The sequence below is a fragment of the Haliaeetus albicilla genome, chromosome 4 (genome assembly GCF_947461875.1).
Source record: "Haliaeetus albicilla chromosome 4, bHalAlb1.1, whole genome shotgun sequence".
Taxonomy (NCBI): domain Eukaryota; kingdom Metazoa; phylum Chordata; class Aves; order Accipitriformes; family Accipitridae; genus Haliaeetus; species Haliaeetus albicilla.
In genome coordinates, this window is record NC_091486.1 from 19,431,784 (window position 1) to 19,455,138 (window position 23,355).

At 39.4% G+C, this 23,355-nt stretch overlaps 1 protein-coding gene across 7 annotated transcripts in view; it reads right to left on the reverse strand.

Moving 5' to 3' along the window:
* RBMS1 (RNA binding motif single stranded interacting protein 1) overlaps positions 1-23,355 on the reverse strand; it is a 149,280-nt gene that overhangs the window by 38,532 nt on the left and 87,393 nt on the right. For all 7 annotated transcript variants that reach the window (XM_069781222.1, XM_069781223.1, XM_069781221.1 and 4 more), the window contains exon 3: positions 360-418. In XM_069781222.1, coding sequence (XP_069637323.1) covers positions 360-418 — 59 coding nt within the window. The remainder of the gene's footprint in view (positions 1-359; positions 419-23,355) is intronic.

Consider the following 23,355-nt stretch of genomic DNA (forward strand, 5'->3'; position numbering starts at 1 on the left):
TGCTTAGTACAGTTGAATGGTCTTCTGTAAGCTTCCCTAGTTTCTCCAGGCAATAGGGGAAGAGCTGCTTTTAACTCCATTTTTGTTTTTAAAATAGAGGCAAACTGCCAGCCAGCACTGTGCGTGTCAGCTTCACTCCGGCACCACTGACATAGGCTGTCTGCCAGCTCCACTGGAAACAAACGTATTGAGTACACCAACCACGGGCAAGAATAAGACTAGTTTAGGAATAAGAATGGCCAAAAACCAAAAACCAAAAAACAAAAAAAAGATTAAAAGCACTTAAAATACAACATTAGCATATTTTATAGAATCAGTTAGGACTTTCAGGTGAATGTAACAAAGGCAAATATACATACCTTTGCATTTGTTTGTTGTCTTATCCAAAATAGCCTTTGTGGATACAATTTTCCCATACCTAAAACGAAGGAAAATGAGAAAAGAACATCCTATTACAACAGATACCCAGTTCACATTATTGTATATCCTATTACCCTTACTTTAAACAAAATGGAATAATATATAGATTATATAATTATATAATGAAAATTCATACACGGATGGAAGTGACAAAAAAGATCAACAATTTCAAGCATGAACTCATTCTATTCTCCCTATGTTCTCAGTGATACCGCAGAATCACAAAACAAGCCAGAGAAAAAGTGCTTTATAGAAAAGAATACAATACAATTAAAATCCTGGTACATATAAGAAACCATGTTTTAGACATAAGCTTGAACTGTCTCAGTATATATACCAGATAAAGCAGACAAGCTGCCTTGTCAGTGCTAGGCTTGCTAACTAACAAGGTACGGAAAAAAACCACAAAAAAACCCAACAAACCAACAGTAAAAAAACCTTAGCTATCCCTTCCCCCCCCACTGACAAACGCAAAAAGGTTAAAAACTTTGTTCTGGAGGGTGACAAGTGCAAGTCAGATTTATGAAAGCTGATCAGCAAAGGTGGTAAAGATTTTCTGTATTTTTAAAATGGAAAATTGATATGTAAACAATTTCAACTAAAACCAAAACATCCCTCAGGGAAGTTTCAATTTTCTTTTTCTCATTGCCTGTTCCTCAACTTCTCAATAACTGGGCAGCCCAGGTACCAATCTGCTACACAGTCCAAAGGCAAACACCCAGTGAGCTAAGAGCAATTAAGCTTGGGAAACAGGCGGGCAGCAATCCCAGCTATAGGCACAATTGCTGTTTCTGAAGTGCTCTGCAAAGTCTGTCAGCATTAGGGTTTTTGATCAAATTTACAGTAGAATTTGTCGCTGCTGGTGAAAACTTGCAGTTTTCCTTGGAAGTCAAATCCCAGTTTCAATCTAAAAAAAGCAACTCCCTTGGCGTGCATCAGCAGCGGAATCTGAAATAGAGCACAGGTTTCCCAAGTTCCTTATCACAACCTCCTCTGTTTGCTTGTGAAATACATTTGATCCAGTGCTGTAAGTATACAAGAGAGAAACAATGTAACATGTTTGTTTTCACATGAGAATGTAATGTAACTTACTACATTAACAGGTATACCCAAGCACTGTGTGCTAAGAGGTTCTTTAACATTGTACAAGAACCTAAAATGAACTGAAAATTATGAGAAATGTTATCAGCATAAGAAAATGGAATTTGGGGAAGATTGAAGTTTTGCCAGTTCACCTACTAAATTTAACTTCAACAGAGCAAGTATCATTTCAAAAAGACATTATTTCAAAAGACAACTAACTCAGTTTCTACAGTAGCTGTATTAGTCTTAAAAGTTCTTCAAGAAGCCTAATAAATAAAGTTAAGCTTAGTTAGTTAAGAGTACTCAAATAACTGTTCACTTGCAAGGTGATAGTTATTCAAGGATGAAGCCTATTTACAAAGTATTTTGCCCCTAAAGAACATTTAAATACATGTTTCAGCGTAGTTACCACTCTTTGTGACCAGTGTCAGGCACCTTCTGTTTATTGAAAAAGTTATTGTATGGCTTTGAATAGTTGCAAGGGGGTAAACCTGGGACACTAGCCACTATGTGTTGGCTTCCTTATTTTATCTGAAATTGTGAGCGTCTACACTGATATAAAATAGAACTCTCCATCCATAGCATAAAAATGTACAAGCATCAATGAAAATCAGTGCATACCTAAATATACCATGCTAGAAGCTGTAATAAAGCAATAGAAATTGTGCCTAATAGTTGGAGCAGGTGCTTCCTTATTAGTGCCACTTATTTTCCAAATACGTCATTGCATTTAGAAAGCTGTCTAGTCCGTAAGTCAAAACTTCTCAAATGTTCTCCAGAATTTTTCTGACTGCAGAGTAAACGTACATGTTATACATGAGAGTGGCAAACTGTTCAGGGATACTGCTTTTCAAGATCCACTAAACTCTCATGTCCCAAGTTGCTTGCACCCAGCATTACATTTGACAGCCAGCACTCTCCATATCCTATCAGCTTCCCTAAGCTTCTTAAAGTGAAGAGCTACATAACCCTTTGTGGGAAAAAAATCCCTGAAGGATGATCTTGTCCCTGCTACTGTTTCAGTTCTTGAAAGTGTAGAAAGTGGTGGTGGTGAAAAATTGTGGCACTGGTTATCTACGTAAACCAAGTAACTGCAACCCTCAGCCAGTTTGGTCAGGGAAGGGGGTCAGGGGCTGGCTATGGACTGCGCTGGCCCACCGATGCCGACGCACACCTATAAATAGGTGTCTGCATGTCTGTTCTTCACAGCCACTTCATGGACCATCTTCCCATGTGCAAGACCACTAGTGATTTAATTCACTGTCCTAGATAGCATGGCTCCTGCAAAGAACCAGCTATCATGGAAGACTGCCAAGAATTTTCAGCAGTGTGAGTCTAGGAATGATTCGGAGAACCAGCATAACAATAGTAGCCATCACCAGGATTTCTCTTATGATTTTCCCTGTGAATACTCCTCCCATGTGCTAGCTCTCCAGTCCTGCCATGAAGCACAGAAATGCAGTTCACCCCACCTGAGCCTGGGCAGAGGGATACATCCCCTCCTTGCTCCCACCATGCGGTTTGAGATCAGGGGAAATTACTCCTTGCAGTTCCTCGTAGGTGCTTCCTTCAAACGATGACCATCATGAAAATCTACTTCCTTCCTCATGAATTCTGCAGTCCTAATACTGCTGTTAACACAATCTCCTGTCTTCAACTGCTCATTTGTTGGGTGCAACTGCAATTGAGACCCACCAGAAATCAATGAGCTATAAAACACATCAAAGTCATGGTGCAAACTAGTATGTATTGCCTGCTCACAAAAAAGGAACACAGCAAGCAAAAGAAAACTTATATTCCAAAGATGTCTATGATGTTAGGTCTTGCCTGAAGATCATCATTCCTCTCAAAGCTCACACACATCTAGTTACCTTAGGCACCCTGCTGAGGCTACTCTTCTGCTCCAAAGCCTTACTGCATGCTTGGTGAGACCTGATACCTAAGGCAGAGCACATCTCTCATGGTTGGCAGAATCATTTCTACAATGATTGGTGATTGTTCATTCCCTCTCCTCTGAGGCAATTTTTTAAAATATGCTTTCTTTTAAATTAAGTGCTAATCTTGATAAATAACTGCTAATCTGGCTGGTGACAAGCAACTAGGTATTCCTTATTAAGTAGGTTATTTTTCTCCCAAATATAACATCAAATGAATGTTCAGCAGCAATAGTGAGTTCCTTCCTTTTTTTTTTTTTTTTTTTGAGTGCTGCTAACACATTCTCTCTTTAGTTTGAATTATTTTTGGAGATTGAAAGATGTTTTCAGCTTTGCATCTCTTTTCTATACAGCACTTGCACCAATGTCAACTAACACATTAAGGAAGAGAGGGCTTGGGTAAGAGGCAGGTAAATAATTGCCAGGGGGCATTGGTTATGGGATTAAAAGGGGTATGTTCAGTAACAGTCTGCATACCAGTGTACAAGCTATCGTTATATTACAGAACACCAATACCAATGTGTATTTGGATAGGAGATAAAGAAGAAACTTGTTCAAAAGCCAAGTTCGGAAGATAAGCAGTACTACTACTTAATAGGATAATGCTTACCACTGCCCATTACATACTCTTTGTGTAGAAATGAAAGGCTAATCCCCACCTACTCAGCTGCCCTAAGAAGATCTACTGCCAGGCAATGTGAATGTCAAAACACAGCACTATACCTTTGTCTTAGATACTTTTGAAGTGGAAGACGTGAAACCAAGCATCACCATATACTTTTTAAAAATCACACTGTTCAGCAACACAGTCAAACCAAGTACAAAAAATCCCACTGACATTTATTACAAATAGCTAGGAATGAAACTTCACTGAAGCCTAATTTTGGCAACCTCCATGACGTTGAAAGAAAAGGGTCCTTAGAAAACTAAGTACATGGATCAAACTGAACCACTGTTTTTTTTTCTCCCTTTGTACATCTGCTAGTATAATGAACATACTTCCAAATGTGAGGGCGATAAGATGCTATCATGAGCATGACAAAGAATAGGGAATGAAGTAGCTTGAAGTCTCTGCCACAAGTGCTATTTTGAGTGTTGAAAGAACTTATCCGTGTGTGCACGAGGGGAGGTACAATTAGAACAGGCAGTGAGAGGCTTGATAGGGGTTGTCTGGAATGAATTGTTGAAATCTTTGTCCCCAGCAGCTTAACGCAATATACCTCATACCACCAAGCTCACAATGCTTCCCTTTGCTGTACTTTCAAACTGTCTTCCAGCTTGTGCTGCAAAGGGTTTCTCTACCACCTGACATTGATTCGGACACTAACATGCCAGAAGGATCTCTGCTACCATGGAAAGTCCTTGCCTTTTAGAGCTGGTTAGGTCCTCCATCCTGAACTGCCCAGAACTTTGTGTTGAAGATGCACAGTGCTCTCTCTTTGCCTAAGTCCAATCCAGCTGTAAAAATAGCATTCCTAAAGATCCTGCTGTTATCCCTTACATTACTGTAGTGCTGTCAGAACTCCTCTGCTATGCAGAAAAAATGCTGCATATCTTCTGTGTTTATTCTAGATTAATTTTTACATCTTAGCATCTTATCACTCCCCTTCATGGAATGCTCTTTATTTGTAAGAGCCAGAGTCATGTGGTAAAACCAAGCACAGATTTCATAACATCTAAGTGGCTCTGAGCACATGGACTCACTATAAGGTGGAATTGTGAAAGGAAAGAGAACCTGGCTGAACACAAAAGTTTTGATAGGGAGCCAATATTCTCACCAGGTGACCCAAAGACAAGAGAGAGCACAACAACCAGGCAGAACCAGCAAGGAAGATGTGGCGGGTCAAAAACACTGTGGCAGGTTGACCCTGGCTGGACGCCAGGTGCCCACCAAAACCGTTCTATCACTCCCCCTTCCTCAGCTGGACAGGGGAGAGAAAAATAGAACAAAGGGCTTGTGGGTCGAGATAAGGACAGGAGAGATCACTTGCCAATTACCATCATGGGCAAAACAGACTCAACTTGGGGAAAATTAACTCAATTTATTACCAATCAACCAGAGTAGGGTAATGAGAAATAAACCCAAATCTCAAAACACCTTCCCTCCACTCCTCCCTTCTTCCCGGGCACATCTTCACTCCCGGATTCTCTACCAACCTCTCCCAGCGGTGCAGGGGGACAGGGAATGGGGTTTACGGTCAGTTTATCACATGTTATCTCTGCTGCTTCATCCTCCTCAGGGGCAGGACTCATCACACTCTCGCCCTGCTCCAGCGTGGGGTCCCTCCCACAGGAGACAGTCCTCCACAAACTTCTCCAACGTGGGTCCTTCCCACGGACTGCAATTCTTCACGAACTGCTCCAGCGTGGGTCCCTTCCACAGCGTGCAGTCCTTCAGGAACAGACTGCTCCAGCGTGGGTCCCCTGTGGGGTCACAAGTCCTGCCAGAAAACCTGCTCCAGCGTGGACTCCTCTCTCCACAGATCCGCAGGTCCTGCCAGGAGCCTAATCCAGCATGGGCTTCCCACAGGGTCACAGTCTCCTTGAGGCACCCACCTGCTCCAGCGTGGGGTCCTCCCTGGGCTGCAGGGGGACAGCCTGCCTCACCATGGTCTTCCCCACAGGCTGCCGGGGAATCTTTGCTCTGGCGCCCGGAGCATCTCCTCCCCCTCCTTCCTCACTGACCTGGGGGTCTGCAGGGCTGTTTCTCTTACATGTTCTCACTCCTCTCTCCGGCTGCCGTTTCCGTCCCAGCAATGTTTTTTCCTTCTTAAAAATGTTATCACAGAGGTGTTACCACTATCGCTGATGGGCTCGGCCTTGGCCGGCGGCGGGTCCATCTTAGAGCCGGCTGGTATTGGCTCTGTTGGACACAGGGGAAGCTTCCAGCAGCTTCTCACAGAAGCCAACCCTGTAATCCCCCCGATACCAAAACCTTGCCACACAAAGCCAATACATTCCACCCCTCACCTCTGTGCATCACATATTTAAGAATTATCGTTAACATCTACATTCATCACACAAAATCTTCACAGTTTAATAAAGTGAAAGCAAAGGTTGCGCGTGAAAGCAAAGAAAAACAAATGATGTTGTTCTCCACTTCCCATTAGCAGGCGATGTCTGGCCACTTCCTGGGAAGCAGGGCTTCAGTATGCGTAGTGGTTGCTCCAGAAGACAAAAATGCCCCCCTTCCGTCTCCCTTTACTTAGCTTTTATACCTGAGCTGACGTCATATGGTATGGAATATCTGTTTGGTTAGTTTAGGCCAGCTGTCCTGGTTATGTCCCCTCCCAAGATCTTGCCCAGCCCCAGCCTGCTGTTGAGGGTGGCAAAAATGTTGGAGAGACAGCCTCGATGCTGTGCCAGCACTGCTCAGCAGTAGCCAAAACACTGGTGTGTTATCAACACCTTTCTAGCTACCAATGCAGAGCACAGCACTACGAGGGCTGCTATGGGGAGAATTAACTGCATCTCAGCCAGACCCAATACAGAGGGTCATGTGGGAGAGCAAATCAGTTCATCCTAAAATACATTGCAGTTACTGAGTGGATCCACATGAAAATAAACCTTACTTTAGACTAGGGTAAATAACTAGAACAAAATGGATAAAGCAAATACTTCCAAAACAATTCCTGTATATTAATTGTAACATTAAAAAGAACATGCAGGTGGGGATGCCTAGACTGTAAATCAGCTTTAAAAACAAACAAACAAACAAACCACAACAAAAAATAACATTCTTATCCAAACATGCCCTTATTCAGTGCACAACATGGTCAGTGGGCACCTTGCATGTGCTCTAAATGCAGTAAATTCCTGCTTGAAAGGGAATAATATTATCCTTCAGTATGACCCTAAACAAATGCACATAACAAACACTGACTTCTACAGATCAGTGATGTGCAACTTTCAGACAGCACCCTCATCTCCCCAAACACAGAGTATTCTATTTTGAACAGTACAACTCAAAACATTTACGTGAAACTAATGGTCTTAATAGCCAAACCCACACCACAGTCTATCTCACTTGTAGAGTATGTGGAAGCCCAACCCATTCATCTCAACTGAGACCTGAAGAGGAGAAACCTGAGCAGTCCATGGGAAGGCCTCATCTATGCAGCAGTTCTCAGCTCCTCTATACTACCTGGTGCAAAAGGAGCAAAGAAAATTCCCTGTAACTGAGGAAAAGAGTCAAGGGAGTTGTCAGCAGGGGCTGACTTGGTACAGCTGGCTCCCATTCCTCACTGCTCTTCCAGTGTTCAGGGCATTTCTAAGCCAACAGCACAACCAAAGGAACTTAATCAGCCCCAGCAGACTTTCCTCCTGGATCCAAAAACCAAGCTCAGAGCAGCCTCTGAGCAGTACAAAAGGTTTTATCTGATTCCCATACCTCCCTCTCTCTGCTACATCTTGGGAAAGTGGCGTACTGAACCTCAAGCTCTTGCTGCTCCCTTTTAAGCTTAGATAAACAGAAGGAGGTTTTGTTTCTCCATGTATCAATTTTTTCATTTCTCAATAAGGGGAATGTCGAAAATAATTGCCAATACAATCCTGCTATTTAATTATGGGTAAATGTTCTCTTACAAAAACTTGATAAAGAAATCTATTCAATCCAGCAGAATACTGAGTTTGGAGAACAGAATCAAACCATATGGTTTCCATTTTTAAATTCTTCTTCACCACATCTATGCCCCAGTGTAGAAGGAGACATTGCTGAGAACATTTTGTCCATATTTTGTTTTCTGTTGTTGGAAGACACACTGTTCTTTGAGAAACAATTTGGAATCACTCAGTTGCTTTATGGCCCTCATGGACCTAAAGATTTGCTACCGGAACATGAGTACCTACCACCAAAAGCTGGACCAATCATTTTTAGTGCATAATTAAAAATTACATAAAAAGTTGCAGTTATATTTTTCTTATTTTTATTTGCACAGTTAATGGGTATGCATAATTTAGCTTAGTACAAGCTGTGTTTTGAAATTATTATAGATTTGGCTAATTTGTTTGGTTCAGCAAAATCTCCTTTACTAGCTTCAGACACGCAAACACTGGGTTAATCAACTCAGCCAGATGTGCCCCGTTTCAGGTATTGGATCATATTTTTCACTGCGTGCAAAATAGGACTTCCTTGTTAACCTAAATTAAAGTTAGAGCACTGCTTTGATAACATGCTGTTAAATGGTTGTGTGGTTTTGACATAAAGCTAGTTCCTTTCTTATTAACTGTCCCTTTGACTCTCTGGTACTTCAGAGAGAATGATCGTATTTTCAAGATACCCAAATATCCAAGTAGTTCTCCTTGTTGTTTTTTTATTATTTTACTTGGGACATAAATAATACCTCCAAATAAATTAGAATTTGTTATTATGGAAGCCAACTACTGTTTTGATTGTCTTTACAAAATGACTAAAATTACATTTTGTCTATTAATGTAAAGACTATTTTTGAGGAGTTAGGATCTGTGTATTAAAAAAAACCAAACCAAAAAAAACTCCAAAACAAACAGACAAAAAAAAACCCAACCAAAAACCCCTAACCCCACAGATCTACAGATCTTTGGCTTTACTGACAATTCAAGAGTCTTACCTGCTGCTGTAAATTCTTCACAAGATCAAGCAAGCTTTCTTCACAACCTCTCTACCTTTAATTCTTCATTTAAGTTTTCCATATTTGTGTTTTCAGTAAGAATCAGTGGATAAAAGCACGTATTATCATCATTGCTGATGCAGTTACCAACATCAGCACAGTACAAACTAATATTACTTTGGTACAAATGACCTTTCCTTCAGAGTCAGTAGGTTACAACTCCAGATTTCACTGAGAAGTAATCAAAAGTAGCAAAACCAGATGCAAAATCAGATATACTATCAGCTCTTACAGCTTTCTGTCCTTAGAAGAGCAGATGCTTAGCATAACGGACATATACAAATTGGTGAAGCATGAACAAATGCCTTCTTAGTTTCTTGGACAGTATTTATTTTAACAGATAAAAAGAAGTATTTTATGAATAGGTATTTGATTTATAGTTTACATGCTCTACACAAATGTAACTACTCCTTATAGCTCAAAAGAACTAGGAATTCAAAACCGTAAGGAGTAGCAAAGTGACACACAGGAAGAAGATTTTGGAGAGTATCATTTTTCAGCTACCCATTTTGTTTTTCTTAAGAGTAGTTATTTCCTGGTTTAGCCAAAGATGAGCTGTGGGGATAGGGAAGAAATGTTTTTAAAATCAGGAAACGTTTGCTTCCTCTTGCTTTGTAGAGGTGTGAATAATCTCTATCCATTTCTTAAAAGCTGACTGAAAATCAAGGGGGGAAAGTCCTGTTAGCATCCTACAGCTATTTTTATGACATTTTGCAAAGGGTTTTCAATTAGTATGCTCCTTTTTGCACAACAAACTGTCCTAAAAGCATGACCAACTGTACAATGCCCTTTCATTTAGCACAACTCAGGAAAATTGCCTTTTTTTAGTATCTCTGGGTATTTTAAATGTTTAAGACATTACAGCTGACACTAAAACAGCATTCCTAATGTGGCTTTCTAGTGTGTAGTAAACGAACAGATTTCCAACAATTGCCAGCACAGGCATTTTCTCTGTCAATCTTAAATCAACAAAAAAAGTAATGGCATGTTTATTTAGTTTTACTTTATAAGGTTAAGAATGTTGCAATATGTGAAATACAGCAGTTATTCTTCAGTACTATGATGATACAATCATGAGGAAAAAAATAATTAAAAAAAAAAAAAAAAAATCCATGAAGCCTCCCCTCCAAGAGCTTTTGGAGTCGGAAGGGAAGGCTCTTGTATTCTTCCCTGGCAGGCATCAAGAAGAATTCAGTTGATGCCACTTTGATAAAAACACAACAGCAGTAGAATTGACATAATGAGATCTTAAAAATACAAAGTACATAACCTTTACATTAGGGTTTGTTTGGGGGCTTTGTTAATTTAAAAGAAAAAAAAAAAAAGGAAAGGCAAATTCTGAAGGATGAACCTATAACTTCTATTCTAGGCTCTGACAAGTTTATCAGCATCTGTTGCCTCAGTTGCTCCACTGAGGATGTGAATACAGATATTTGACAGAACTATGATCAATAATCACCCATTCTTCAGGGTGAGATTTTTTTCAAAGCCCTGAATCTTGGCCTATCCTTGCTTAGCTGCAACATGGTTTTTACTACTAAACACACGGCATTTAATTTCCATTTAACCTTTCTTAGGCTAGCAAGATAATAATGCTCAACTTGATGGTAGCGAGAGACCAAAGCAACAGCTCCAGACACTGAAAAAGGAAAGAGCAACAGCAGCAAAAGTGGCAGAGCCAACCTCTTGCCCTGCACAGGAGATCATCTTTCATACTTCACAGATACCTAAAGATTCTCATCATCCTAATGATTCTTATGAAAGCCAGAATACTAACATGCTGGTCCTAAATTTGTTGATTACCTATCTGTTTTAATTGCAAAGACACAAGATGCCACATGCTGTGAAGAAAAATGGAATTTCAATCGACAAACTGAGAAAAATGATCCCATTCAGTGTTTCTTGCAGCCACTGCCCCTGCAGTAACCCAACCTAACTTCTGACAAGCTGAGGTGATTTAGCATAATCTCTGAACCATCTGCTAGGCTATCTATCAGTTCAGTAGCCTTGTTACTTTACAGTTTATAGGTTAAGCAGGATAAATAACCTATCAGAAACACAAGCGGATTTGCCTCTTTGACACACTTCAAAGTGCAAGTATTGTCTAAGTAACTGTAGCTTGCTTTCTCCTACACTGAAGAAAATAAAAATCACAGTAATGTATTAACCAAAGTGTCTGTTCTTTTGAAAAAGGAAATAGTTTATGTTTATCATCACCTTTACAGTTCATAAAATCAAAAGTTCAGCAGAGCTAAGTAATAACTTCACAACTTATCTTCACCTATACTTTTAGGAGATTTTTCTATTTACCAATTTGAAAACTCACATGTGAGGTATTTTAAAAGGTGTGAACTACGTCGAGTTACATTACATTTTCAAACATCTGTCTGCAGGGACACAAATGCTGGTTGACATTAAAAGTGTTGTTTCCTGCCAATATTCTAGTGAGTTTGACGACCAACATTAGTGAAAGACCACTCTGTGTTTTTCTTACAAATTATAAGGCACTGTTCTTTGAGAAAAATATTTTAGAGTTGGATGGAATATGAAGTGATGTGCGTAACTTAGATTGAATGGTTTAGAAACTGATTTGTTACTATTCTACTTCTAATATAGTATATTGTAATTTATATGAAGTACTCTTACACTGAAAGCATTATAGAAACTTTTACCATAAGACACTGAACTGAGGATCATTCACATGAAAATTATTTGTGCAATTATTCAGATAGTCACAAATAACAAATCTCAGAATTATCATAAATTATCATAAATCAACTAACATACATTAAGACATTCACACAAGAAGTTACCAGTAAATGCTACAACATTATAAAAAAAAATCAAGACGTCTGCCTCTCAATTCCTGCCTCACAAAGCAGGCTGCACCTTCTAATCTGTATCATTCAGCATCCGGTTTAGCAAAGCAAACTGTGGAGAATCCTTATTTTACAAAAAAGAGGTAATTAATTTAAAAGATATTTGGAATTCTTGGCTAACCCACTTTTTAGTACTACAATCATTCTTACTCAAGAAAACACAGGACAATCTACATTTTCTGCAGGAATTTGCCTGTGCACCTACTGACAAGGCTATTCAGGTATATGGGAAGGGGTTAGTTTCCCACAGCTACAAGATCGAAGAACAAAGCCATGTTATTTTAAGAAAGCAAATGGCCTTACCCTGTTGTTCTCTTACACTAACGCTACAGAACAGACACAAATTATGCCTGGGTTAAAAGTAAAACACTGAAAAAAATCTGCACTTTACACACAACCAAAAGCAAAAACTGAAACAATATTATTTGAAATAAATTATCATAGTTTCTGTGGCTCCCAGAAAGAATACAAAAAAAATATGAGAGCACAGAGTTCCACATAGCCACGAAGGATACAGGAGTTTTTTGAAAATCATTATTAATTTGCAAGCAAAATAATGAAGTTCCAAACAGGTTCAAATTACAAGTCTGGAATATTATTTCCACAGTCTAGCAATTTCTTTTATCCTATTTTTCATACTTAGAAATGATCACTAATCAAGACAATGATTTGGGAAGATGAGTAATTAAACCAGACGAATGCTAATATGTATTTATAAGCCAAGCTCATGGCAGGTCTGCAGACGTGCATGTATTGATTTACCACTGCTAGCTGTTTTAATCTGAAAGTAAGGCAGTATTTCTACACCCAACCATAAATCTTGGCAAATTTCAGCCTCACAAATTTTGCAGAGCCTACACTAACAGCTTGATAGAATAAAATGATGAAGACATAAGAGAGCAGTTCTTGTTATTCATCTCCTTTCTCTTCCCTGTGCTAAACAGTACAGATCAGCTTGGGAGCATACATTAGTCTCTCAACCTGAAGACCTTTTATTTTTCAATTCCTCCTCCTCCATCCAAGGAAGCCAAATTCAGTCATTGTCAGCATATGATGCATTGTCCTTTATTTTGGCTTTTCCTAATCATATTTCTTTTTCTTGTGGGAGGGAATTAACGACAAGGCAAGGGGAAAATGAAAATTATTTACCAACACTTCCCAATACTTTTTTTCCCTTGTTTTAGTCAGAACAGTATAAATCAAAAGGTGTTATTCTGGCTACAGTCCTAGCTAGTGTGAGATTACCTCCTATTTGCATAGACAGACAGACACCTATTAATGCTACAAGCCTGTATACTTGCAGAAGATTCCTCTTTCATTTATTCTTGCCTATTTATTTCACTTCTAGTGAAGGTTGCTAACCAAGTCTTACACCCTCAGTTTAAATAAATGACGCCCCAAGGAATATGTTGGCAAAGTCTTGAAAACCGTGAGATTGGAGATTGCCAAAGTACAAGGGCACTTTCAGCCACATCCCATTTCCTAAGCCCTGACCCATCTGTCAACTCTGAACTACAAAAAGCTGTCTCGCATATTGTGTAAAATTACATATATACATTTATCAAAAAATACATACATATATATGTACACACACTGCTTTTTCTTGCATTTATCTTGTATGGAAGATACTTGGTCACTGGAATAATGCCTGTCATTGATAACTTTTTAAAAACATGTCAGTATATTTTGTATGTTTTCCTTCTGTTTTTGTAATACTAAGACAACAGAAAGCCAACAGGATGAATCCAAGACCTGACCTGCTGGGTTAAAATACCTTCTACGCAAAGATACCTATTTGTTCTTACCTGCATCTTGCACTAATTTAATACCCCATCTTGGAAAGTGCTGACTGCCTCTCTTCTGCCTTCCAGGAAGAAGAGGAAAAAACCCAATACATTCAAATAACTTCTAGTCTTTCTGAACTGCATTTTAATGGTGCTTCTTTTATGAAATACTCCTAGTAACATCCTGCTTTCAACAGCTATTCTATAATGGAATTAACACTTCATAATGAAGAAACTGTACAATTAATATTAGAGTCTGATCTCCTTTAATTACTGGTAACTTAATGTCAGTCATACTAGAACAGCACTAAATGGACAAATTATTCAAAAATCACTGCTAAGCCTTCCAGAGGCCTTGCCCCCTTAACAGCACGGCATGTAGACTTTATCCCTATTTGAATCTGCTTCTCTCCTCTCAAGTCCCAGCTGTGCTGAATAGCAAATATCTCCATTTCAATAGGGAAAATGGTTGTACTAAAGTAGATCTCTCCAGGGGTCAAAATACTTCAGAAGGGCATTTAAGTGGCTGTATGTTATTGAGCAGAAACATCAGCTCACATATTATTGATTATAACTGCATGGCTCTGTTGAAAAGATGTCTGCAGTAGCATTAAGTGCTGAGAGAGGGACAGAGGAGTGTTATGCATTAGACAAAATACTATCCATCTGTTGCCAAATTTTAGATACATGAGCAATCACAAGCTGTAACACAAAATCTAAAGTGCAACCTTAGTGGCTGATGCGTCAGGGTCATATTCAGTGACACTTCCTCAGTTTCACACTGCTTAAGATAGACAGTCTTTTGAATATTGATTGAAGGAAGGCAGGAGGCAGAGTTTGATTTCTGCAGTTTTGCAAAGGGAATGTAATAGATACTTATATGGAAATTTGCTTTTGGTAGCTTAAATATACCATTTTCTTTAAAAAACACCATTAACCTGTTCTGATCCCATCACTATAGCAGCTGGCCAAGTACAACTGCAGTCTTCTGGAACCACCACACATTCAGCCTACCCTGAGCCCCGAGGTGCAGACAGACCTGCGGTCACAGCACACTGCGCACTACCAGACTGCCATGCAGAACGTACCCAAGATGGCTGAAACTAATGCGATCCCCCAGACCCTCATTTCCAGTGACTTTTGTATAATGACTATGTCAAGCGCCACCATGTAAGGGTAAATCCCCCGTCTGAGAGTGCGCTTTGGCTGGTGTGCCTGAGGAAGTACTTGGATCACTGCGCTTCCCTGTGAAGAACCCAGACAACGGAGGTTAATCCTGGCCTAGCAGGGAAAACCCAACCTATGAGCATCTGTGCAAAGGGGTGACTCAAGACTGGGTCGACCGGTCTCAGAGAAAACTGGGATCCTCCAGTTGGCTGTATCAACTGCAAGCCTGGATGACGTCTACATTAAACAGAGTAAGACATAGATTCAAAGTTTCTTAAAAGGAGCAGCCGTGGCGGTTTCACGAACCCAGAGCATCAGCAGCCACAGAAGGGATTATTCAAAAAACACATTCTCATACAGAGCCAAGAAAAATCAACCAACCACTGCATGACAGCAAAGCTGACAGGCAAGCCCAACGTCAATGAAGTTAGTTCTGTATCACAACCTTTCTTGAACAGATTCGAGAACATATGCCAACAAGGGAGCTTGCATGACATGGTCACAGCGTTTCTGGGCTTTACAGATCATTTATATTACTGAGAGCCTGAGATGACTACTTCTTTGCCTGCAGGAGGGCAGCCAAACAAACTTTTCTCTTTGAAGTGATAAAGTACTACGTGAAAGAAGCCGTACCTTCTACTTGAGGATAAATCTTCAATGCCTATGCTTCACATTCTAAAATAGTTAATTTACTAATTTTTCTGATCAATTTATCTAAACAAGATGCTTAAACCAATCCAAATAGAAATCTTAAAATGTTTTTTTTATGAAAACCACTCAGGAGCAGGAAAATGTAATGGATACAGCTATCGCACAGAAAAGACTGAGAATCCAAAGAGGCAATGGCTATACCTAATGTCAGAAAGCCACTCATTAGTAAAGAGTTAAACAGTATGTAGGTCACTCTACAGTCTTTCCTGCACACCCTGAGCTCACTGCGTATCGGAAATGCTGTGTGGGAAGGCCAGGGAACTAAACTCACAGACCAAGTATGACTCAGACTGCAGTAATTTAATTATACTTTTTTTTCTTTTAAATTATCCTTGGGATTAGAAGAATCCACACCCTCAACATGAAACCAAATCATGATAAAAGGAAGAAACCACAAATTCATAGATCTTTGAGCCAACAAAAGGTATCTAGAATTGAATTAATTATTAATGGTAAATGACTGAGACCCTTCCTATAACATACTATATGGTCAGAACAGCAGAAGGTGAAGAATTTGAGCCCCAGTCAGATGTTCTTCTGAAAGCCCTAGTGGGGATGATCTCAGCAACAAGAATGTAAGAGAACTGCCTGCCAAAAAAATAAAGGAGAGCTGTCACAGCCAAATGCTGACCTCTACCACTAGAGGAAAGCAACTCCAGAGAAACAGCCTCACATTTCCTCCATCACTGCAGAAGCTGAACGCAAGAGTTATCGAGTATCTTTGGCACAAGCATGAGCAGAAGACAACTAGAAGATCCTGGAGAAGGCAGAACACCAGCGACCTAGGTCCAAATACAAATCCTGTAAAATCCCTGCGGAACAATTAAAATTTCTGCAAATTCTGTCCCAGTGAACAAAGCAGAAGTTTGGAAAGGACACTTATGAGCAGAAGAAAGCATTGCCCTCAGAAATACTCCTTCCTGACTACAATATAAAATTACAAAAATTTACTCTTTGCTCTGCACTTCAAGCTGCCTCCCTCCCCTTCACTTATGGAAAAGACAAAAAAAGGCACGCTAACTACCAGAAAAAGAAGAGCAAAGCTAAAATGTCCTAACAGCACTAAAATGTCTTCTATCACAGGAACTCATAAATTTTCATCCAGAGAAACAGAAACTAATTTCCCCTTTTTCATGGCAAAAATTTAACTAGTTTTGTTGTGGTGATATAAACAGCAGTGCATCCCTTTTTCAGAACGGTTTTTATTAGTGTATTATGAAGTACGTGGCAAGCCAATTACAAAGAATTGAGCATCTGGCTTTACAACTATATATTTAGATGTATTGTGCTCTGTTTCTAATTAAATTATCTGATTTTTTTTTTACCCCATGAGATAAAGAAACTAACAATGTTCCCAAAACCTATATCCACCACATAAACATCACCAGGATGCTTGGTCAGTAACCAGTTACCTTTGAAAGTAAAGTCTTGCTGCTGTTCACCTTTCAGCTACAACCATGGAGGAGTCCAAATCCCTAATCTCCTCTGATTGAGGGGTTTGGACCCAAGTGAGTTCAGGTGAAGGGTTTTATCTTGAGAATACAGACCGTGTTGCTTGATCAATGAATTTTAAGTAACAATTAAAAGGGCAACATCTTTGATAGAAAAAACCAAAAGAATCACCACAAATTAAGCAGAAGTCCCATGTTCCATACCGATTTAGACCAACACAGGGTCTGCTTCAGGTCATTGCTTCAAAAAGTCCAATTTATTGGTTAAATGGAAACTTAAGAGGAAAAAACATTGTTTTTCCTGTTTTTCAAAAAGGAATCAGACTCAGAAACCTCTCTTACCCTGACTATCTACCCAAGAACATCTTAACAACTTGGGCCTTTCTGTGATCTACTGAAACCTATCTACTTTTTGCACCTTATCAATTCTACCCAATTCAGTTGTCCAAAACAGTGAGCCTGTGCTCCTTAGACTACCACCTCAACCTCAGTTCAAGCGTTAGATGGGAAACAGTTGATTAGTGACAGTCAGGGCTGTCCCCTCTTCCTGGGAGTGCCACTCTTTTCAAAATATTTAATGACATTTGCAAAACTGCATAATTCAGAGTGAGTGTCCTAGACTTCAAAGAGAATTAACAAATATTTAACTGAATAAGCAATTAATAAAATGGGTGGAAAGAACTTCAGAATTTCTCATGGAACAAAGTAACATGCAATTCACTTGGGAAGAATAGAAGACGGGACAGATTATTGTGTATTTTTATAATGTCATAGCTCTGAATATTTGGAAGATGTTAAAAAAGAATTGATCCTAATTTACATAATAAAAAGTACATTCATGCTGAGGCCTTGGTATGATGATGGGACTTTTTTCAGAAGCAGTCCTGGCTAATAGTCTTTCACTGCCAGTACTGTACGGCAGTACTCTGTACGGCAACACAGAAGCCCTGCAAGCTGCCGCTAAGAAAAAGGAACGTGGAGCAACACTTTCCCTCTCAGTATTTGAGATCTTCAAAATATAGCAAATAGACTTTTGGCAACAAATAAAAAAGCCTTAACAATAAAGTTAAGACAAAGCCTGCTGCACAATAAAACCAAGTAGCTTCAAGTGTCAGAAATGTAGTGGGTTGAATATGGGATCTCCAGAGAAAAAGAAAATGCAGATGATTTACAAACACTCCTTTTCAGATCACAGTACTACAAACAGCAATGCAGGGAAGGAAATGCACACTGCTACGTCAGCTCCACTGGATACCCCACCACGCTGATACCCTCAGGCCTTGAAGGGAAAGAATCTTTCTTCTCTCTGCCAAACGGCTTCTCCAGAACTCAGCCAAGGCGTTCAGACTTAACACGGGGGAGATTTCTGCCTTGGGGTACTGCACAGCTACAGGTTGAAAAGAAGAAGGAAAAAAAAAAAAACCAAACCAAACTCCTGCAGGTGCTCCGTGCTTTTAGGGCCAGGCCTTTGCGAGCGCACTGCAATCAAACAGGAGTCAAGCTTGCCATCATCTTAGGGACATAGGTGAGCACTTCTGTTTCACACCAGTGTTTTTTTTCAACACACTGGTTCCTTGGCGATTTTACATGTACGCTAAATAAAACTAATGTCCTGAACTGTAAAACTCTGCTAGTCTCTGGGCTCCTAAAGCTCTTCAGTTACCCTTTCAGCAGAGTCATTGAACACCAGAAGTAGTTTGGATCTTTTTCAGGTGTTCGGATCATTTTATTTCTGACATTTAGGGTTTGCAAGTAAAAGATTTGAGATTTCTCCAGTATTTGTATTACACTGTGAAGCATTTTTTTTCCTCCTGGTTTTAGATCTTCTATTAACATAACACTTATTTCACTACTGCATTCACTCAGACATTAAAGAAAAAGTCCTTATTAATGCACCAGAATAATTGCTGATATTTTGATAGACTTGTGAAAGCTTGTTAGTGACTAAATCTAAGCCAAAAAGCAGCACTAGGATTTGAAATATTGCGAATGTGTAAGGCCTAAGTCTACAATGTTGTCCTAGGCAAAAATACCGACCCATACGCTCTCTTTTAAAGATAGCATGTAAAATTACACAACTGCACAGAATACAGAAAACAAACATTTAAAAAGAACACACATTTTGGGCTAACATTTCAATTCCGATAGCCACAATGATTAATTAATTAAATGTAATTATTAATACCCCCAAAATTAAGTGATGTTACACACAATGCTTACTGTGGTGGATTTCTCTTGTGGCAGCAAAGCAACAGATTACAAATTTTTCCTCTTTTGGGAAAATAAGAGATTAAAGTAAGTAAGAGAAGAAATGGAAATGGAAGGGGCAGGGTAGGATACAAATCAGAACATATTTCTTCCACCAAAATTGATTCTGTTAACGATTAACTCAACTCACACAGGTTATTCAAGTGGAATATTTGTACTATTAACAGTGTCAAAACAGACCCGAAATCAAAGTCTTCTCTTTTTGTGTTTTCATTGGTGTTTTTTGCTCTATGTCCATGTATCATAACATTATCAACATTCAAATTAAAATTTGACTTTTTTCCCAGGTACTGCAGAACTATCTGCAAAGATTAGGTATTTAAATGATGAAATGTTAATTCTTCTCTCAGCAGCCCTTTAGTAATTTAATTTTCTACAGGGTTGGTCTGAGTCTTGAGTAAGGCACGGTTCAAACAGAAAAGAGGCAGATGACATTTTTTGAATGTCAAAACAGGGTAGAATTTTAGAAGTTGAGGGAAAACAATTGAGGATCAAGGCTTAACATTTTCTAGAGGTTTTTTTAAGGATAAACACTGATTTTTCTCCCTATTTCCTCGATTACAAGTTTCATTGGAGGTAGCAGGATCTGAATTAACTTGTTTACCTATATTTGCTACTGCTTTCACTCTGCAGGTAAAATGTGCATATTTATTATCTGGGTTGCATACAATTTGGGGGGGTTAGTTTCTCAACCCTAAATGCAGCTTGGCAACAATGTGGGGGAAATAAAGTTTGAAAGGTTATAAAAAAATTGACTGATCTTACAACGTGTCAACATCAGATGGCTCTTTTTTATTTCAAGGAGCTAACATTACAGAAATCAGAGCTAAGCAGAACCAACCTTTAGCAAACAAAGTCAGGACTTCATGAGATTTCTATGAGTTATGTGAAACCACATGAGATACAAGACATTAGATACAAGAATCTGCTTGCAAATACTGATCCCGCTTTCTACACTAAATGGTATCCTGAGAAAAAGGGCAAGCTTAAATGTAAGCACGCTGGGGCAGAAATCAGCTTGGGCTCTAAGCTGATTCAATTCTGAACTGGTTTCTGACTGAGACGCCTGCCTAAACGGTCTCTAACAGAAGGGATGGTTTTTGACATCATGGAACCCACTAAAAAGCCTGACTAGTAGTTGTTAAAGCCTGATTAGTAGTTGTTAACATTTTCAGTAGTCCACTGAAATGAAACAATCCCCTTCAAAATGTTCTTGAATTACATTATTCCGATGAATAACTGTGCTGCTATCACCTCCCATCTGAGTCGGGCCCCTGCCGTCAGGGAAGCTCAGGACCGGACCCTGATCAAAGGCATTCCACCAGCTGCCACAGGACATTTCTTTCCTGTGGCTCTGTGATACGGAACAGGGGTTGCATCTCTGTAAAACAAATACCTGCAGACTTGCAAACGCTCACAGATTTTACAGGCCCCACACTACCAAATCAGCTTTTTGTTTTCCAACAAGAGATCTTCAATGGCGGTAACTTTTACCAATCTGTTTTCCTAGTGCTTCTTTTACAAGCAGCTGTGGCTGAAACATTCCTTCCACCCTCTTCTCCTCCCTCGCCCCCACTTCCTAAAGGAAATTCCATGGGATCACCTCTTGTCCAGCCCCACACTGCAACAAAACTCTCATCTCCTGGGGGAGATGGAGCTTGTGCAATCGCTGGGTCCCTGCATCTGCAACCACAATGCAGCCACAGAGTTCCTCAGTGCATTTGTATTCAAGACTGCTTGTTTTTTAAGAGGGTGCACTGAGGGCAACTGCTGATTACTGTTAGGCTAAATGAAATACTGAGTTTGAAAAACTTCAATCTTTGCTTAATCACAAAATGGAAAGAGAAAATTAAAACTATATTTGTTTTAAATACAAGGCATCTCAAGAGACTGTCTGTATCCAGAGGATAGGACTCTAGAAGACAAATTTTTTCACTTTTTTCTTAATTACAGTTTCCCCCAAAATAGATACGGCTCCCTAATGACATCCTACAAGAAGGCATTATTGTAAAAAAAAAATATAATAATAATAAAAAAAAATATATATATACACACACACACCCTGGAACTCCTCAGAGAGGATTTTAGCATGGATTTAATTTGATCATGAATGTAAAGCTGTCTGAATTTTATTTCTGTCTAATTAAAGTGCAAATATTGAGGGGAAGATAGAGAGTCTTCCTTCAACATCATGCCAGGCTAGACACTTCATAACATGACTGCTGAAAGCAGTTGCTAAAAAATAAAGGAAATGACTATTTAAACCAAACATCACATCTCCAGGCCAATCGCAATTCCCGTGGCATACCACACAAATGCCTCGCCACTGACTGTAGAAGTCAAGCCCTAACAAAAAGGAGCATTTCAGTCTCCATGTCAGGCCTACATCTCTCCAGTCTGTCTGGCAAAAGGGATGTACAAAACTGAATACTATTTCTTCTCAGCTGTAGAAATGGGATACTCACTTTTGACAGCAACCTCTTAAAAGATTATCAGCAAAGACAGAAGCTAGCAGAGCAGGTTTACATACCATACTGGCATGCAACTCCTCCTCTGGCAGTTTGTCTAGCTGAGAAACTGGGTGCATCAGCTGGGCAGAACACAAGTGAGATTATCTAAATCCTGGTCCTGAGGTTACTGTGGGTGTTTCTCTGCAGTGCTGCACTGTGTTCCACATCAACCTGTGCCTGCACAGGCAATGCAGCACTGGCACAATCAGTTATTACATCTAGGGAACATACCTTCACCATTCTTGGTGTTATGTTTGCCCCAAAGAGCAAAACTGGATGAAAAAGTGCAGTTAAGGGAAATCTACTGCAGCATATATAAAACCCAAACCATGCCACAGTCCTTGAAGAAGGAATAAAGAAAAAGACGATGCTGGTACCAATATACAGCTGAACATTACAAATCACATACTGCTCAACTGCTACAGAATCTACCTCCTCCTACAACCAAATGATATGCTGTAAACCTGGTGTTATTTATTCAGAGATGTATGCAATAATACCATTTAAAAAAATGCATACATAAACCTCTAAAAGAACTAATTTGTAGAGGACTTCTTTCCACTCTAAAAAGTAAGAACAATAGAGAGGCTCCTGCTTCAGTAGAATCAGTGTTAATACTGATCTCAAAGGGAACAGTTTCAGAGACACTGATGTATCACACTTAATTATATGACATGAAATCATATTCTACATAATTATGAATGCAATATTTCACTGCAGCTGACAAACCATGAAAGAAAAATGCAAGAAAAATGGAGAATAAAGGAGAAAGGAATGAAGAGAAAACACTTTAAAAAAATTGGAAGAGTTAGCTTTGAAATCTTCCATTCCACTTTCCCTTACCCTTATCATCTATCTAAAGGGGTTGTATTCATGTGCTACAGACATTTCCTTAGACTGAACTAAGCAGCAGTGACCCGCCCAGACCTTCTCCCAAAGAGTTAAATGCAAAAGACGGTCAGACTATTTCCTAAAGTCCAGACATGTCCTTTTTCTAATGAGATATGCTAAGTAAAATTAGCAGATTTCTTGCTCTTAACTGATCACAGTGATGACAGCTCCCTGCTACAGTAAATGTTTGAGCTCCAGTTCACTACTTCTCAGTCTGGAGTGTGTTTGAGGGGGATGGGAAATGGCAGCATGGGGAGAGGTCACAATCACATGGCAAGCAAAGAACATGGAAACATTAATATGCTAATGGCTGACACATGACTTAATGAAAATATGCGTTTTATTAAGAGCAGGGAATTGAAATAACTTTTGGGTGCTCTTGCTTCAAAACAGGGCAACATTAGAGTATGCAACTATAAAAAATGAAAGTTCCCATGCTGTGGAAACAAAGCTGTATAGCACGTCTGGCTCAAATGTTTCAAAATGGCTATTAGCCTGCCATTCGTTTTAGCGATGCCTGTGTTCATGATGCCAAATATCTAGGAAGGAATCCTTAAAATACTCTCTCAACAAGATACGTGATTTCCCAACGCACATAAGCAAAGGCAG